Raw genomic sequence first — 20,441 nt, forward strand, 5'->3', positions numbered from 1 at the left:
TATGTCATATAGTCTTTGTTTCGTAGAAATTGTAGAACTTCCTGCAACACCACCATGCAGAAGTTTAGTTTTCTTAGATACTTGTTCAGACTTCAAAGATCTGAAATTGCCCTCCACTCTCTAGGCTTTTTCCATATGAACAAAAAAATGGGAATAAAAACCCAAGTTCTTTTCTGACTTTGTAACAACTTCTATTGCTCCCTTTTCCCAAATTGATCTTGATTTCCTTCTGCAGCAGATCTAGACAATAATGGCTCATAGTCTGTGTTGGTGCAGTTGGACGTTTTTCTACAAACTCTAACTGTGTGACTATTTTTATATGGTCCAACACCCAATGGTCTGAAGTATTGTCGACCCCGTTGTAATGAGAGGAGATCTTTCCACCTACAGGAATCCTGTGAAGTACTGTGGCCAAGTTGTCATTATTTCCCTGAACTTTTATTGCTCTTAGATATGTTTCCAGCTTTCCTGCAAGGGGTTTGTTTATGGTAGGAGATAGATTGTGGAACCCGATATTGCTGTTGATAGGATTGATTCTGGTATTGAGGAATAGTACACTGCTGGGATCTATAGGGTTGATAGTCCCCTCTGTATGTGTAAATATTGCTTCCTTGTACACCTAGAGAGGACTGGGTACATCTTTGCTTTTCCTGATTTAATAGAATGCAGAGTTTCATCTATATTCGCGGCCAAATAAAGACTCACCGTCATATGGCGTATCTGATTTTCTGCTTTGAACTTCAGGCCTAAAGGATGTGGCTCGCAGCCAACCTTGCCTATGCAATACAGCTACTCCAGCTAGCTGTCTGAAATCAGTTGATACTATGTCCACAGCCGTATCAATAATTGCTGAAGATATTCTTTCTCCTTTCTGAAGATTTACCTTTTCCTCTGATAATCTGGCAAATGCTCCAAGTATGGTCCTATTTACTACCATGTGTGACGTCATATCTAGTGAGTATCGCAAAAGCATTTGATGCCCTGATAGATGTGGCTGCTGTTGCAGAAAATCATTTGCCAATATTGTATAGCCTCTTGCCCTCTCTGTTCTGCATGCTGCACAGGGTGATGTTGGGTTTCTAGATCGCCTTTGGGCAACTTGCATGACAGGCGAGTCAGTTCAGGTATGGCCAAAAAGATACACAGGAGTGTTTCCTGGTGCCTTATATTTTTTGTCTTAGCATGGCATCACTGTCACAGCTGTGACCTCTGTCATCATAATTTTTTAGGCCTTTTGCCCAGATGTGATGGATTATTGCAATTTTTAATAGTCTTTATGGCAGGTTTGGTTTGTAAAACTCATAAAAGAAACAGTCTTTCCAATTTGCTGTTATTGGTAAATCAGATCTTCTTGACACTCTTTCTATTAAATTGTGGAAGCCCCTTGCGGTTATCTGGTGGAGATTTCACCCATGCAAAAAATGGTTTCATTCGGTGTGGTGGCCAAATAGTCATTCCATTCAGGGCCTGAATTTTAGGGGGCACTTGCTAGCTGTCCGTTCTCTTGGGCATCGCCTGTAGCTGGTGCCCACAGAGTAGTAGGCTGTGGCACCAGTAGTGAATGGTGCATTGATACAGTCTTTGGTTTACTGGGAAGTGGAAAGTTTGATGGTGTATGTGGTGTTCTTGGTCTTCTCTGTGGTCTGGAACCTATCGGTTTTGTAGGTTTCGAAAGCTGCTTTTAAGGAAAACACCTATGGGAGTCTGACAGCATAAGGAGAAAGTCTTTAACTAAAGCCAAGGGCACTTGCATCATCTCCTCTCATGGGGCTTGAAATGTGTAATCAGAAGTATCTAAATATATTATGATCCATCTTCCTGATCGTCTTCATCTTGATAATATACAAAAGACCGATATGTGCCTATTTGATCAGAAAAATGTTTTGTGTTTCCGTAGTCATCATCTCCCTCCTCCAAATCCTGGTGTTTTGCCTTTAATTGAGCAGGACTGTAAGCCTTTCCAAAAGATGCTTCTTCATCAGCCCTCTGTGTGAAAGAGATGTTGTGGATAGGGAGAAACCTTACTTGAGGAGGTCTGTTTTGGCATGAGGGTCATTGGGATGCCTCTGACAGAAATCAGAGATAATTTTATGTTCCTGGGTGTAGAGGTTTTGTCCATTCTCATTGACGGAAGTGTCACTGTCAATTGTGTGGTAATTTTTAGTGCAGGGGTAGTCATGGCTCTGGAAACTGTAATAGAAGGTAGAGTGTTAGTAGCTGTTGTAGACTGTCGTTTTGTTAGTGGTGTCGTTGAGAGTTTCCTCATCGACTGTATCCTCCTCAACTATGTCATTATTGTGAACAGGTGGGCTGTTGTTGACACTGAAGGCTTCTTTCTCATCGACAGTGGTATAGTCGATGGTGAGAGATAAAGTTTTCATCACTGGCAAAGATGAAGCGTATTTTGATGTCTCCAAATCCAGCTTATTTCCAGGCCTTGAAGGAGCAGATAATGTTCTAACAGGCCTTTCCTAGTCAGAGCTCTTAAGTCTGAGGAAGGTCCCTCTTCTCTCATGGATTTTCAAAACTATTTTTAGGTGGTTCTCCAACAGATTTTGAAATATGCTGAGAGTGCGAATGCCCCCCTTTTTAGATTTCGTCAGGGATTTAGAAGAGCCTTCTTTCTCTTCTTCCAAGGACTAAAGATCTTCAGTTTTTGAATGTTGGAGTGATAACAATAGTATGACTTCTCAGTCTTTCAGAGTTTTTGTAGATTTCGTTTTACAAATGCTCACAGTACTTTGCCTTATGCAGTGGGTGAAGGCAATAAATGCATTACTTGTGTGGGTCCTTAGAGTGGAGCCTCTTTTTCCCACAAGAGCCACATGGCCTAACAAGGCCTTTCTGTGAAGCTTCAGACATGGTCTAATTTGACTGTAGCTTAAAAAAATATTGAATCCTTTTTACATTTTGGAGATAAATCTGAGAACTAGTCATCTATCAGACTGAATGACCAGAGCTCAAGAGGTACTCGCTTCTCACACAATGTGCGTTAGAAATCTGAATTGTGTGACTTGAGTGTGATTTGGTTGGCTGAGTTTCAGATCTTTTATAATGATGTGAATAGACTACTTTGGTGGCCATGTTGAAGGTATTCTGCATTTGCTTAACATTGTACTGCTCACTATGACTACCGGGGGACTCCCAGCTCAACAACTTGGATGATTCAAGCATGCGAGTCTATGAAAGATCCAAAACTCGATAATTAATATGTTCATCTGCAATCTAGCTTTCCCCATAGGGCAGCCAGAGCCTTCTACAGTAAAAACTAGCTTTTGGTTGTTTGTCACTGTAAGGGCATGCTAACATCAGATTTCTACATGTCCCATATTTAAATACTAGGCTCCCTACCTTGTGGGTTGCAAGACCTACTTAGGGGAGACTTATTAATATTTAATAGGAACGTTTTTCCTCTGTCAAAGGGTTTTTTGACAGGTCAGACAGCAGGTTTAAAGTTCAGCAGTCCAGCTACATTAGTAGGCATGAAGCAATGTTTTCCTTGTCATTCTAAGTGCTGAAGGCCACAGGTGACATTTAACTTTCCAATGGCATCAATGTAGTCTCTACACCCTTTATGAAGGCCATACAGGAGAGTTAAATATGGCAGGCAGTTATCATCCAATTTTTACTTGTTACTTAGTAGCAGTGGCCCGGTGTGCACAGCAACAAAGTTTAGCAAAAAAATAATAATAGTAATAATGGTGAGCAAGCAAAAATGGGCATTTTCTCACAAATATCAAAAATATTTGTACTTGATTATAAACAGGAGCAGCATATGTACTTTCCAGATCAGCAACACACTTATTCAGAATTTCACTTCTTTTAGAAATATTTGAGAAATATTTTTGCAGTTTCTTGATTTATGTTATTTACATTACTACATCCAAGATATACAGCTGAATTATTTAAACAATCTTTTAGGAAGGATGCACTCACCACAATGCAGGTGATGCCCTTCAAAGCACACAGGACATTATTTTGCCTTCATCCTCAACTGAGAAATCAAATAAATTAAATAATTATCTTCTTGCTGGTTATCTCACCTGTGCAGTTGGTTCCATTATAGCCCACAAAGCAGTCACATTTGTAGGAGCCAATGGTATTATTGCAGACAGAATTAGTCGGACAGATGGTGGAATTTGTATCAGCACACTCGTCAATATCTGTAAATATAGAATTGAATTAAATAAGGTTATTTATAAATTTAGCTTTCTATTCTAATTGAATTGGTGTTATCATAGGAGTATCGTTAAGCTCTAGACATTTAAGTCCATACCTCATGATTTTGTTCTTTGTACTGCTATCTGACAAAAATGGGTCAAGGTCCATTGTCACTATCACCTCATGGGTTACAAACTAGCCTTTGCTATTTTCAAATCTGAAATCTTTCACACTTTCAAGTTTTTATTCACTCCAGCAACTCTTTGCATATGGGTTTATAGGGCGATAACTGTCCAGCACCTGATACCCGCCTTATATGAACTTCCCTCAAAAGTCCCTTACAGTTATTGAGTCCTTGCTCTGTGCTGCAAAGGTGTCCCTATGTTCCTACCTCAAATTGTCTAATATTCTCAACAGGATCCTCATCTAATCAATATTATTTCACTATAAATGTAAAATTTTGTTGATCTTCAGAGACTATCAAACAATTTACTTACCTTCGGTAACACTTTATCTGGTAGAGACAGATTCTAGCTGCAGACTCCTTACCTTTGAATTCTCCTGCGGTGCCAGACAAGATCTGGATATGTTTCCAGCAACATATCTGTGCATCGGTAGAGGTTGCCGTGCAACTCCGTAGTGATGTTGTCCACTAGATGTGATGTCAACGGAGTCCATATAATCCCCCTTCCGTCACACTTACATCAGTTTCTTTTGTGACTATTTTCCACGCCAAAAACGCAGAGCCACTAATGGAAACTGTCTATGGAAACAGTGTGCCAAAAAAGAGACCTCCTTGTGTCAAGTAATTACGAACTCCCAATGACGATATCTTAATGCCAAGAAAGGGATCTCTTAGGTAAAAAGAAAAAACAGTTTACAGAATGGGGAGGATCGATAAGGAATCTGAGGCTAGAACCTATCCTACCAGAAAAGGTGTTACCAAAGGTAAGTAACTTGTACATCTGATAGAGACATCTAGCTGCAGATGCCTTGCCTTTTAAATAGAAGCCATAGTAATACCCTCTCCAGAGGAGGGTCTGCAAACTGACCCTACTAAAAGTCCATGACTAGAACTAGTTGGTCCAGAACAAGAGAGAAAAGACCAGAGGACGCTCTTAGGAATTTAGGTGAGTAAGAACATACGGTACACCAAAGAAACTGTGGGAAGGACCACAGAAAAGTGAATTCATAAAGGCATTGAAAAGAGTGGAAAAAGTATTACCCACGGCAGTGGATCAAAAATGTGTCACAGACAACAGTAAAAATAAATATAAATACCACTTTCTCCCATGGTGGGATGTGAGCCCAAGTTCGGCCAGAACTTAGGTGACCAGAGTCAACCGAAAATGCCACTGAGTTTTAGCTCTTTGCAGTAGAGAGCCATTATCTTAGCCAAACCTGCTCTGTAAAAACACAGGGAAGAGGTGGGTCCAAGATCCCATATTTGACGGAGAAAGCATTGACCAATGCTTTAATAGTAATTTGTCGAAGACAACAATGACAATAATTGGTACAGAACCAACTCTTGTCCTAGGAACAAACTGCCTGAGATAAAGTTAACACCTCTGGGATTATCTATAATGGAGATCACACAGAGGAGGAACAGAAAAACAAATTTCCTATTAAACAGCAAAGGGATAAATATATATGGTGGATAGCATTGTGCTAATCCTATGCTTAAAAACTTTGCTGTAGAAATGGTAGAAATAGTAAAAGACTTTGTCCCTTTCTATCTCGGTGTGGAAGGCACTGTCCTTATCCTATGCTTAAAGACTTTGAAAGAAAAGCAGACATTTGAGGTGAGCAAACTTAGAGTGTCGCTGGTGTTGAGAGTGCTCTACACTGGAGCTGCTTTCCACCTAAACTTGAGAACTACCCAGAGTTCTCTGCTTCCTTTCTTGTGTATATATATATATATATATATATATATATATATATATATATATATATATATATATATATAATCTACTGGCGGTCGCCAGTAGATAGTTATAGTTAGGACCGAGTTTCCATAGGAAATCTCAAAATTCTATTTTGAATAACTTTGGCGCCGGTTGGTGAATCCTCGCGAAATTTTCAAAACTAATGGGGCGCTCCGCTCAGCTCCTACCCTGGAAGTCTCGGGGTGATTCGTCAAGCGGGGGCTGAGAAAAAGGGGGGGTCCCAAAACACGTTTTCCCCATGGATTTTTCCATAGGGACTTTAGTCGCAGCTACAGCCTGAACTGCTTAATATAATTATGTGAAATTTGGCAGAGAGGTAGCTAAAAGGTCCATGAAGTGCATTTTGCAGGTTTGGTGTAAATCTGTTCAGTATTTCCAGAGAAAAAAGCATTTGAATCAATATATATATCTGTACGCGCGCAGCGTACGCGCTGGGTGCGCGCACTCGGCAGTGCGCGAGCGCACTTCTGATTGGTTGTTAGAAGTAAGTAAACATTCGAATCAGTGGAACTCAGGAAGCGGCGGCCGCCATTTTGTCTCTCGCATTTAGAGGGGGTGAGAAACAAAGGGGGAGAACGTGTAAAGGGGGCAGAGTGGGGAGATATTGACCCACTAGGCATTGTCAGGGGGTCACAGTAGGACCTTGTAGGGCAAAAAAAAAGATATATATATTTTTTTTAAATATCGCCGAGTGCGCGCACCCAGCGCGCACCCGAAAAAAAACTTTAAAAAAAAGAATAATAAATCGCATTTAAGTGTTTAGATATAAGGTGGCTCTAAAAAGAGCCCTTGTGTTCATTGTGTGTTTTTTGGTACCTACAAGTAAGTACCGATGCAGAGTCTTAAGTTCAAGAGGAAGACTCTGTTGCCTTCATCAGTGAAGTGTACACCATCTCCTCTATAAATGTCTTGCATGTTGTAACGCAAGTTGTTGTGGTATATAGAACCCATACCATAGTCTCTGAGGAAAGCAGATATAGATTTGTTGACGTGCTTCCTTGCTTTGTCAATCTGTGGACATAATTGGTTGGACCAGTTCCACTTTTGCCTTTGGCATATATTAGAATATACAAAGGCAGTTTGTGGAAAAAGCGCCATCAATTGCACAAAGGTGTCCTTAATAAGCATTTCCAGACCTACCCCAGTTAAAGTGCCTAGGTCATTACCACCACAGTGCACAATAATAAGGTTAGGCTGTGGGAGATGTAGAAAGGTTTTCACCAAAGGCATTAATTGGTGCCACTTTAACCCTCTCTGACCAATCCATTTAATGTCTACATTTGGCAAAGCAAGGTCTCTCACCATACCTTTTTTTTCTACATACTTTTCACTCCAGAAGACATAGCTGTGACCTACAATCCACACTGTGAACATCTTCCAAGGAGATCTGGATGCACTCAGGAGGTGTCTTTCAGTAGAAAGGCAATATGAAATGAAAGACAGTTGTAAAATGGAGGCATACATATTTTTTTAACATAAAAGGAACACATTGGCTGATTCAAATCTTTTTACAGTAAAAAGTAGGCTGTATGTGTATATTTTTAGAAGCATGTTTTGTATTGGTTCAGAAAATTGTGTTCCCACAGAAGATTAGATTGGATTCGCTGTTAGGTTGCACAGGTGAACCACTCTTGCTCTTTGGATTTGAAACATTGTGTGCTGAACTTCTGACCTCTCTCCTCACAGCAGTGTTCCATGAGCTGTTGCTATGGTAGCAGGCAGAAGTCAAGTTGGGGGAAGGGTACATTTGGAAAGGGGTTGAAGTTTTCAACCAATAGAAATGTGTGATTTCATTTGAAAAAAAGTGGGAAGCACTGAGATTTGAAATTAACATGTATATGTGTGAAAAAAGAGAGGGAAACATTGCCATTTACTGGTTCTGGGGAGAGGAGAGAGGTGTAGTGCTCTGGTATTCTGACTCTGATAGTCTGCTGTTTGAGTGGCACATTTCTTTCACAACTAACTAATTTTAAAGGTGAGTTATGAGTTTGAGAGGGGATGTATGTGGTGGTTTTTGATATAAATATTAGAATTGTGAATCTTCTTTAAAAGTTATGTTTTACATTTTGAGGTTTGGGAGATATTTCACTGTCTTTAACTAGTTAAATATTATGGAGTATGTTTTCACCATAAGTTAATGTGTACTGGTAACAATGAGGAATACTGTTTTGTGCCTACCATCAAACCATGAGTCTGTGTGCAGAGAAGAATTGTTGACAGAGATTTAATTTGTGTTGCTGTTGAAAAGTAAGACTTGCAGTTGAAAGAAAAGGACAGCTTCTTATTAACTGTGATGGTTAGGATTTAGCAGAAATCACTTTGAAAGAAATGAGAGGAAAATGGCAACACATTTGAAATTAGCATTGGTTCTGTAAGAATTGCAGTCCCAGGAAAGGGGCAGCCTGTGTTTTGTGCCTAAAATCACAGCATGAGTTTGTGTGCATATAGGAATTGTTGTCTGAGATTTAATTTGTGAAGTTGTTGTTCTGTAAGAATTGCAGACCCAGGAAAGGGGCAGTCTGTTTTCAAAACTCAAATTAACCCTTACCACACATGCACTGTTACATACATCCCAGCAGTCTTCATGCAGTTTTGGAAGTCTCTTTGCTCATTTCTTTTGCACCAGAGAATACACAGTCTCCAGAAACACACTCTTTGCACACAGGCAGCAGCTTCTCCAACACTCCCATGCGTAGTACTCAGCTCTGTGTGGTGTTTTAGATAGCACTGTGTAACGCAAACACATTCAACGTCACCAAGGCTCATTTCCTTTGCTCCAGTGTAGTAACTCACCCAGGTTGCACATGCTCATGGTATGAAGTAGCTGTTAGGACATGTGCTCTTTTCTGCCTCTGTAATCTACAAGGAAAATGTGTCAGGCTGTAACAGTAATTATCACTTGCTCTACCACAGTAGTAAATGTGCTTTGAAATTGCCAATCAAATTCTGTTTTCTGCTTAGAATCACACCATGAGGCTGTGTGCGCACAGGAATTGTGGCCAGAGATGTAATTTGTGTTGCAGTTGTTCTGTAAAACATGCACTTGCAGGAAAGGGACAGCTTGTTTTCTTCAAATGAGGTGGTTAGCACTCAGCAGAAATCAATAAATCACAAATAAGAGTCAAATGCTAAAACATTTTAAATTATTGAAAAGCTAAAAAAAATTTTAAATGAATTATAATTACAAAAAGGTATTTTTTTAAAAGTTTCTTGCAGGTATTGCCGAGCAACAGTGAAAAAATAAAAAAATGCCTTTAAGGACAAGAAAGAGGAAAGAAAAGCAACAACAACTATATCTGGACAAAACTGGGAAAAAAAATAGGAGGAAAAGCTTGTGATGGCAAAAAGAAAAAGTCTACTGGTAAGCAAAGTAGAGATTTCTTAAAAAAGATCTTCAAAAAAAAAATGGAAAAAATAAATGTAAAACAAACAGTGTTTTAGGTACAAAGCAACAACAGAGTCAACAGCAAAAAACAAAAGCTAATGTACAATCAGAAGTAAGTAAAAGTGATTTAACACGAAAATTAGATTTTAAAAACATTCGTCGAAAAATGTTTCAGAGAAGAGTGATGTTAAATTTGCTAAAGGATGTGAAAAAATATAAGAAAAAAACAAAATTTATTAAGAAATTTTTTTTTATAGAAAATATTGTAAGTAAGGCTTTGGAAATAAAAAGAAAACTTTTTATTTTAATTTTGAATAGGATGCGTAGATTAGACAAATTAGTCAATGCAATGAAGTCACAAAGCAAAAGGAAAGAGAAGTGAAAAAAAGTAACTTTTGTAAAGTGTTCTTGGGAGAATGGAAGCACAGTTCAAGTACTGAACCATTTTTTAATTAAGAGAGTTATCTTCAAAGTAATAGTTTGTTGCATGCAGTTGACACCAATGGTAGAGCATATGAAGTTAGAGATGGTTGTGTGATGGAAAAAGAGAAAATGGTTCCAAGAAATGAGGAAGAAGTGATGGCTGCTGAGGCTATGGGGAGACGTCCAAAAGCCCCAGTGTACACTTGGAATTGTAGTAGTATTTGTACTGTGCGTCAGGAATCTATTGATAAATTACGTGACTTTCTAAGAGAATATAGTAAAAAGAGTGTAAAACAGAAGATTAAGGTGCTTCAAAGACTAGATCCATGCAGAGTGAGAGAGAATACTGGTTTGCAAGGACATTCTCTGGCTTGTCTATCTAGGAAAGTGTGTCAAAGTGTTTTTCGCCATTTTAGGATGCTGGCTGTTCATCATAGTGAAATAAGAAAGTTTGTGAGAACATTGTATTTTGCTAAAAGTCCAGCAGTAAAGTTAAATGAGTTAAATAATGCTCTGTTCCGTGGATCTGTATCAGATGTAGTGAAGGTTACCGATGAGATTCAGTTTTGTTACATTGGTCCAGAACAAGAAAGTGCAGAAAAGGACACAGTTAATGAGGAAAATGAGGAACAGAATGTAGAACTCATTATTACTAAAAATTTTGAGGATGAAATGACAAAATTTACTATCATCTCTAATGAAAGACCAAATATTACTTGTATTTGTTGCCGCAGAAGCCATTATAAAATTCAAACAAGGAATGTTGATCTGTATAAAAAAAGTGAAAATGAAGATAATTATGAGTGGAAGGATTTTGCAACATATATATTTCTGGAAAATTGTTTTGAATTGGGTGAAGATCAGCGTATTTGTAAATACTGTTATAATAAGTTAGAAGAAAATAGAATGCCGACCAGAGCTGTACATAATAATTTAGAATTGGATGCTATTCCTGCCGAACTTTCTGATTTAAATACATATGAGTCTATACTCATTCAATGTGTTCATCCGTTCCAGACCATAGTACGTATGGAGCCCAAAACTGGTAAATTACCTCCTTCAGATTTACTGAGAGGTTTAAAAGGAAGAGTGGTGTATTTGCCATTGGATTTGAAAACAAATATGGAAACTATTGATGCAGATACTTTGGAAACTGAGCCATTAGTTATTCTGGTTAATGGTGTACCTACAAAGAATAAGAAGATTTGGCAGGAGCTGGTAGATGTACGGAAAGTACAAAGAGCAAATTTATATTTGAAAAGGAATAATAAATGGTATGAATCAATTTATATAGATGAAGATGAAGAAGATTTACAAGAAGACACAGAAACACCAACTGGGCAAATTGAAAAAGTGGACAAGTCAAAAGAAGAAGAAATTTATGAACATTTTAGCATACATCCTCTTCATTCAAAAGAAGTTATAGGAGACACTATTGATCTGTTTCAGATGAAGAAAGCAAAAGGAACTCCCGTGAGTGTATGGGAGAAGAGCTTGGAAGCTCAATGTTTTCCCCAGCTGTTTCCTACAGGAAAAGGTGGACGATACGATGAACGCCCAGAACAGATTCCAGCTTCTGAGTGTCGGACTACAAGATTATATGCAGAAGATCCAAGATTTCGTCAAAGTATTCCTTATTTGTTTCATCTTTTATTTGAAAGCGACTTGTCTGCACTATCTTATGCAGTAAATCACATTTTAAAAAGTGGAGTACATCTACATAATGTGTCTGCTAAGGATTTTATGGACAAAGTGCAGCACCGAGATGATCATTTGGAAACACAATTGATCAATCTGATGGCTTGTCAGCGTGGGACAAATGAATATTGGTACCGACGCCATGGAGAATTAAAATGCATGTTACGGAATTTAGGAACTCCAACATGGTTCCTTACCCTAAGCTGTGCCGAGTACGCTTGGGATGATTTACTGGATTTTCTTCGAGAGGCAAATTCTAACATTAAAAACATCGAATACAAGACAGCAGGAGAATTGTGCTCATTGGATCCGGTTAATGTTTGCAGATATTTTAATCATAGATTTGAGGCTATGATGTCCTTCATCTGCAATAAAAAAAATCCACCTCTTGGAGAAGTTGTGCATTTCTTTTGGAGAAAAGAGTACCAAGCAAGAGTTGCTCCTCATATTCATATGCTGTTGTGGATCAAGGATGCCCCAAAATTTGGAACAAATGCAGATGAAGCAGTTTTAAGTTTCATTGAAGAATATGCAACATGTGCTATACCTAAAAGCACACAAGAGAAAAAGTTAAAAGAGCAAGTTCTACGTTTTCAAAATCATCGGTGTGGAAAATACTGTTGGCGAAAGTACAAGAGCAAAGATAAATTCTACACAAAATGTCAATTTGGATTTCCACGACCTGTTCTTTCAAAAGGAAGAGTAAACAGTTTTATGTCAGCTGTACAACATACTATTACAAGAAAATCACCTAAGCATACCTACAACCTACGAAGAAAAGTCAAAATACATAAATGACTACAACCCAGTCATTTTATCCATGTGGAATGCTAACATGGATATTCAGTATGTGGCAGACAATTCTATTGCTGTTGCTCGGTATGTCACATCATACATCACTAAATCTGAGAAAACAGAATTGAAGGAAATGTGGGAAGAGATTTCTCATGAGAAGACTGTCAGTAAGAAGCTATACAGTTTCAGTTTAAAGATGTTATCGCATCGAGAAATTGGATCCTACGAATGCTCAGATAGGTTATCATCTGCAAGTCTTTACTCGAAATCCAGAAGAATAATTTGGGTAAGTTTAGGCCTTGGAGGAATAAGAAATCGGGTACTGAAATCTGTTGCAGAAATTGAATATTTGGCCGAGTATAACCCGGAAAGTACAGATATTTTGAAATCAAACATGTTGGACACGTATTACCCAAAAAGAAGTCGTCATCTTGAGAACATGTGTCTCTATGAAGTGCTGCAGAACTACATTTTTTCACGGAAAGCCACAGAAGACATCAATAATGGAAAATATAAAGTCATTGGTGAAGAAGGATGTTTGGTGAAGCAAACAAAAGGAAGTTTGATTAATCACAGGAAGCTCAGTTGTGATACAACTGAGAAAAAGGAATTTTACTACTTGGCACTTTTACAGCTGTTTAAACCATGGCGTTCAGTGGACGAACTACTGGGAGAATTTCACAGCTATGAAGATTCATTTAATGCGTATAAAGAAACAATTCAATGCAGTACTTTCACGAATTACGTGCAAATGTTAAATGAAGAAATAGAACAGGAAAGTACAATTGCAGCTGAAGTAGCTAGAGACAGTTCTCAAGACAGCCAAAGTTCTGGAACACTCAGTCAAGATCCCCTAGGACAACCTATTGTAGAAAATGAAGCTGCAATAGCCATTACTGAAGTAGAAACAGCTATGAATCAAGCACAGGAAGATTCAATAGACTTACTAAATCTGGAACAACAACTGAATGAAGAACATAAACAAATTTATGAAGAAGTCACCAAAAAAATTGATCATGGATTACTACATGAAAATAAAGAGTGCTCATGCACATCATTTGAACCAATCAGGATGTATGTGAGTGGACAAGCTGGAACTGGAAAAAGTTTCTTAATAAAAGTCATCAGAAGCTACCTACAGCAAAAAACAGCTTCCACTTTGTCTTGTGTTGTAACTGCTCCAACTGGGTTAGCAGCCTATAACATAAAAGGAATTACCTTACATCGCTTGCTAATGTTACCAGTGGAGCATGAGAACCAAATACAATATCACAAGCTAACAGGAGAAGCATGCTTCGAAGTTTCAAGAGTGTTGAAGAAGATGCAAGTTCTCATTATTGATGAGGTGAGCATGGTATCAAACTTAATGCTTGCCTTTGTGCATTTAAGAATGCAACAAATTCTAAAAAGAGACTATGACGTGTTATTTGGAGGAAAACACGTCATAGTTTTTGGGGATCTTTTACAGCTCACTCCAGTAAAAGGACAACCCGTGTTTAATACTGTGACACATGAAGACACGAAGAAGTCATTAGGAAGCATTGGTAATGCGAATATTTGGTTGTACAAAGAACTCACTACCAATATGAGGCAAGCAAACGATGAAGATTATGCAAGTATTCTGAAAGATATTAGAATTGGACTTCTCACAGAAGATGGCAAAAAAGCATTACAGAGTCGGATGCTACATCATTTATTTCCAAAGGAAACAATAGTTGCAGAGAAAATATTCAAGAACATTGCTGAAAAAAATACTGTAATCTGCTTAATGCCAACACTACGCGAATGCTCAATATTCAATGAGGAACTTTTGAAATTGGAAAAAGAAGAGATTAAGAAAATGGAAGCAGTGGACAAAATTAAGCATGAAGGAATTACTATTACATTAACAGGCAAACTGAAAAATAAATTGGATTCACTAGAGAAGAACATTTCAAAAACAGCTGGATTAGAAAAAAATCTATATGTTTGCATTAATTGTCGAGTGATTTTAAGGAGAAATTTGGATGTAGAAAAAGGTTTAGTAAATGGAGCTATGGGTAAAGTTGTGGGTTATGAGAAGTACCAGAAAAAAGATGGAATTGAATTTTTAAAAATAAAATTTGACCAGATTGAAGAGGTTAAAGACATTAGTCGTTGTTCAGTTTGTTTTTTGCTAGTGAAAGACTTGTATGTACGTAGGAAGCAGTTTCCATTTTCTCGAGCATATGCTGTAACTATTCACAAGTCTCAAGGATTAACTGTAGATAGTGCTTTTGTAAACATTGGTTCTACTGTATTCAAAGAAGGTATGGCATATGTTGCTTTGTCACGAGTGAAAACATTATCTGGTTTATTTATGATAGACTTTGATGACTCAAAAGTTAGTGCTGATGCAAACTGTGTAAAGGAGTATAATAGATTAAGAAGAACCTATGCTCCTCATTTAGGTCAGTATCCTGTGATTGAAAAACATGTTGTTTCTCAGAAAAGGAGAACTGAGAATATCTGTAATGAAGATGGACAGAAGAGAAAACAAAAGGAGAGTGAAGTGATTGTAAGCAAAAAGAAAAAGGACAGTGTTCAAGAGGTTGTTGGTTGTCATTTTGAAAATAGCTCTGGTGTCAACTGCTAAGCAAATGTAGTGCTGAATGTTGTATTTTATCTTGAAAATTTGCAAGAGCAGATCAAATTAAATCATGGAAAAAGATTCTGTTCTCTGCTGAGTCTCCTTTATGAGAAGCTCAGTAATGATAAAACTAAAATAGAAAGTGCTTCTGATGTTAGAAATCTTTTAGATGTATGTTCAGGATCTACGCAGTTTAAAGAAAATGTTCAGCAAGATGCACAGGAATTCTTAATATATATGCTGACGGTACTTGAAGATGAAGGAGTACAAGTAGAAAACTTATTTGGTGTCTCTTATAAATGGGAACATTGCTGTGAAAACTGTATGAACACATGCAGTAGTAATGTTGATTCTGAAAGGTTCATATATTTACCATTACCACAAAGTAAATCAGTGACTTTTAGTAAATTAGTTAAAGATGCCAATCACAACATGGAATGTTCTGAATGCAAATCTGACATGTTTTCCACGTTATTTTTACAGAAATACGGTCAGTATGTAATTTCATTGATGCAACGTTGTAGAGCTGATGGTTCAAAATTGGATACTTTAATAAAGAAGTTTATAGGACAACAATTATCAATTTCTGGAAAAACTTTTGTTACAGTTGCAATAATTTTTCATGAAGGACCTACTGTAACTTCTGGACATTACACAGTTTATCTTAAATGTGAAAAAGGCTGGACACTGTGTAATGATTCCCAATTGATTTTCAAGCAACGTTTGCCTTATGATTTACCCAATTCTTACTTATTTTTTCTGAAACCTAAATTTTAAAAACTAAAAACTGCATCTGAAGAAAGCATTTTTTGAAATTTTAAAGGATTATAATTGAAGATTTCACTTAAAAAGGATTTTGAAATTACTATTTGGCCTAAAGGAAAAGTAATAAAAACAAATGTGGACTTCTTTGACAGATATTATTTTGGCATATGTGCTTTTGCAACAATGTTTAAAGATGGAATATCTACAAAATTTGTATTCATCTAGAAAGGTATTTGTAATATATATGTAATATTTCTATCAAAGTATATTTTAGTGTGGATAGTTTTGGGGCTTTTTTAAACAATCTTTCAGATTGTTTTTTTTTTGCTCGCTGTTAAATGATGAATACAATTGTTTTCACTATTTTAAGTGAAAATTAAAAAAATCTGAAAACAGCAAAAAAAGTGCAAACAATTGCTTTGTAAAATATGTAAAAACATGTACTGCTTTATAAAATGTATGATTGAATATTAATACTTTTTTTCTTTTTTTTCAGAACTTGAAAGAAAAATTTAAAAATGAAATTCTATTTCCTTGCAAATTAGTAAAAATGTTTTTTATCAAAATAAGTTATTTTAAAAATAAGATAAGTTAAAAATATTTTTATTTCTTAATCCTTCCTTTTCATGATTCCTTTTCTTCACCTCTCTTTGTTCATTAAAATTAAAAAAAAAAAAAATAATTAATAAACCTCCTCGGGTGCGCGCAGCGTGCGCGCACCCCAAGAAAAAAATAAAAATAAAAATCCCCCAAAAATATTTATGGGTTTCGTTTTTAGGTGGCTCTGAAAAGAGCCCTTGAGTTAATGTAGGGAAACAGGAAGAGAAAAACGAAAAAAAGAAAAAACATCTATGGCCTAGTGCACTGATGCGCATCAAATTTTCACTGAAGGAGATCAAGACTGGTCTCCCCAACAGAAATAAGACTACCGCAATCAGTGCACCGTGTAGACAACCTCGCCAAACAAGGTGGACCAACAAGAGGTGTAGAAAAAGGTGAAGGCACCATCGCAGTAGAAGTGCTTGCCTGAGCTGCCGAAGATGTGCTCGGCTGAGCTGCTGCAGATGTCGTCGGCTGAGCAGGTGGAGGGTTTGCTCCAGAAGCTCGACGAAAAGTCACTGGATGCATTGCCTCAACATGCCTTGTCATTGTGTGTATGCTAAAAGAATACTTCTTGTTAGCATTCCCACGTGATAAGACTTTTTGACACAATACACAAGTAACTTTCAGTGCATTCACTTTTTTTTGTCCCTCAGGGAAAGTAAAAAACTGCCATATAAAGCTGTCTTTCTGCTTCCTGTTCCTCTGTCTCTCAAGAGTGTCCTGTTCACTCTTTGAAGATGGTTGCTGCTCAGCCATTGTCTCTCAACAACAGAATAGCTCCTTCTCCAAGGGAATCAGAACTAATAATGAAGAAAGTGGGAGTGGTGTTGGAAGAATCTGGAACTGAAAGTACTTCAAACCAATCAAAAGTGATTATTGTTGATCACATGACTTGCCATGAGGGGATTGGGTGTGGTGTTGAAACAATCAGAAACTGAAAGTAATGAAAACCAATTAGAAGTGTTGTTTTATTATGAACATAACCCGAGGTGCGCGCACGGAGCAAGCTCAGAGCGCGCACGGTGCAATTACGCATGCGCATACATGGTATGCGCGTACGTAACGCGCATATGTAGCACACGCGTATACGCGAATGACAGCGCGCGTACTCTACGCGGATACGGAAGTGTACCGCGTGCAGCACGTACGACGCACGCACGCATGCGTACATGCGTACGTACGCATGCGTACGTACGCGTACGTACGCATGCGTACTGGGTGCGCGCTCCGAGCGCGAAATAAAACGTATGTATGCGTACGTAAATAACGTAAAACGGAATTCATAAAAAACTTACGCAAACGTACTAGGTGCGCGCTATGAGCGCGCACCCTAAGAATTCATATAAAAAAAAAAATGGACATAACTTAATAGAAAATATTAACTATGCTGTTCAACTTTATCCTAATTGAAAATTTTTTAAAAAAATGAGCCAAAAAAAATTAAAGGATAAAGATAATATATAAATGAATTCATAGGAATTAAAAAAAAAAAAAAATTTAAAAAATATAAATAAAAAATACATAACTTAGCATTTAAAAAACCTTGCAAATTCACTGAAAAAACCATAGGTTTCACACATGTTATAGTTAGGAATTAGCTTTTAAAAAACCTTGCAAATTCACTGAAAAAACCATAGGTTTCACACATGTTATAGTTAGGTGGACATTTCACTCGTACAAAACCAATGAAATTCCCCCGTTATAGTTAGTTCAGCTAACTATAACTCGCGCGCCCGCAATCCACTGCTGATGACGTCACATATTACATCACTCATGACATGGTCAGTGACATCACTCATGACATCACTGATGACATCTCAAATAACATCAGTGATGACGTCATCCATAAGAAAAAATACCACATCTTCTCACACCCTAATATAACCTTTGATACAACAAAACAAAATTAAGAGTTCAATTGTCAATACATTCCAATATCTACTTATTAACTCTAAGGTCTACATACACCTCCACTCATTCACCTGTACAGTCACTCATACTTACAGTCACTCCATACAAGACTAGCACATGCTTTTATACATCTATATACTCAGTCACACACTATCAATCATCCATAGAGGTACTTTCACACCTAGTCAGTCATGCAAATAATCACACTCCCATTTACTTACCTATGCGGTTAACTTACTCATAAAAATAGTACCACATTCTTACGCTCTAATAGAATCATAGATACAAGCACACACTCATCCATACAGTCACTCTCACAATCACAGACTCTCGCATCTACCCACTTATATACTCTTACACACATATATACTGCCTTTCACATATGTAGTTAGTCACAAATGTACCAGTGAAATATACATTCAAAAACTAACACACCCATACATACACTCAGTCAACCATACAGTCCACCACAGATCCACTCTTAAAACCATGAACCCACAGAGTCACCCACTCACATATCTAGTCACAGAGTCACACACACCCTACCCACACAAACACTCAGACACCCATACAGATACTCAGACAACCAAACAATAACCCATATAGACACTCATATAGCTATTCACAAAACCCTGCCACCACTTACACACCAATACACAGACACATGAAAACATTCATACAGTTTAGTAACTAGTATGCATTAAGATACATTTAATGACTCACTTATAGAGTCAATTAAGCACAATGTAATATATCCATTCACTCACTTTTACAACCACTTATTGTTCAACAGAGCTTTCCCTATATATATTAAACATATTAAAATTATTCAGAAACACATAGTCAATTGAAGAAGTCATCAATGATGTCATCAGTGATGTTATTTGAGATGTCATCAGTGATGTCATGAGTGATGTCACTGACCATGTCATGAGTGATGTAATATGTGACATCATCAGCAGTGGATTGCGGGCGCGCGAGTTATAGTTAGCTGAACTAACTATAACGGGGGAATTTCATTGGTTTTGTACGAGTGAAATGTCCAGCTAACTATAACATGTGTGAAACCTATGGTTTTTTCAGTGAATATATATATATATATATATATTCAGCATCTCTTTCCCTCGGTACAGCCGCCGCTCACCAAACCAACGGGTGCGTCGTCTTAAAGGACCACCAAGGCAAGGTCCGCAATATTGTCTTTTTCTTTCTCGAACCGACAAAGATTGACGACGCAGTGTTCTGACCAAAAATTTATTGGAACAGCTTAGGAGGACGCGTTTCGCCTGCCAAGCAGGCTTGTTCACCAACAAGCCTGCTTGGCAGGCGAAACGCGTCCTCCTAAGCTGTTCCAATAAATTTTTGGTCAGAACACTGCGTCGTCAATCTTTGTCGGTTCGAGAAAGAAAAAGACAATATATATATATATATATATATATATATATATATATTACCTACTGGCGGTCGCCAGTAGGTAGTTATAGTTAGGGCCACGTTTCCATAGGAAATCCGCAACATTCTATTTTGAATAACTTTGGCGCCGGTCGACGAATCCTCGCGAATTTTTCAAAATAGGTGGGGCGCTACGCTCCGCTCCTACCCTGAAAGTCTCGGGGGGATTCGTCAAGCGGGGGCTGAGATAAAAGGGGGGTCCCAAAACGCGTTTTTCCCATGCATTTTTCCATAGGACCTTTAGACAGGGCTACAGCCCGAACGGCTGAACAGAATTACTAGAAATTTGGTAGAGAGGTAGTCCTCAGGTCAAGGAAGTGCCTTTTGTAGGTTTGGAGTAAATCTGTTCAGTAGATTCTGAGAAAATAGCCTTTAAATCAATATATATATCTGAGCCAGCTTACGGTGCGATTACGGTACGCTTACCGTACGCGTACGGTGGCGTGCGCGAGCGCGATTCTGATTGGCTCTTAGATCTTAGTAAACATTCGAATCGGCCGAAACCAGGAAGCGGCGGCCGCCATTTTCTCTCTCGCACTGAGAGTGATTTTTAAAATTTAAAGCCCAAAAACATGTAAAGGGGCTGTTTAGACAGCTCCCACACACATAGGCATGTTGAGGGAGTCCCCAAAGATCCCCCAAGGCCAAAAACTGAATTTTTATTTTTTCGGTAATTTCGCCGATTACGCTTACC

General features: G+C 37.8%; 1 protein-coding gene across 1 annotated transcript in view; it reads right to left on the bottom strand.

Annotated features, from left to right (window-relative positions):
* LOC146788619 (uncharacterized) overlaps positions 1–20,441 on the bottom strand; it is a 1,185,638-nt gene that overhangs the window by 661,662 nt on the left and 503,535 nt on the right. The window contains exon 33 of the mRNA XM_085635786.1: positions 4,044–4,163. Within this exon, the coding sequence (XP_085491912.1) occupies positions 4,044–4,163 (120 nt within the window). The remainder of the gene's footprint in view (positions 1–4,043; positions 4,164–20,441) is intronic.

The sequence above is a fragment of the Triturus cristatus genome, chromosome 11, assembly GCF_964204655.1.
Source record: "Triturus cristatus chromosome 11, aTriCri1.1, whole genome shotgun sequence".
Classification (NCBI taxonomy): Eukaryota; Metazoa; Chordata; class Amphibia; order Caudata; family Salamandridae; genus Triturus; species Triturus cristatus.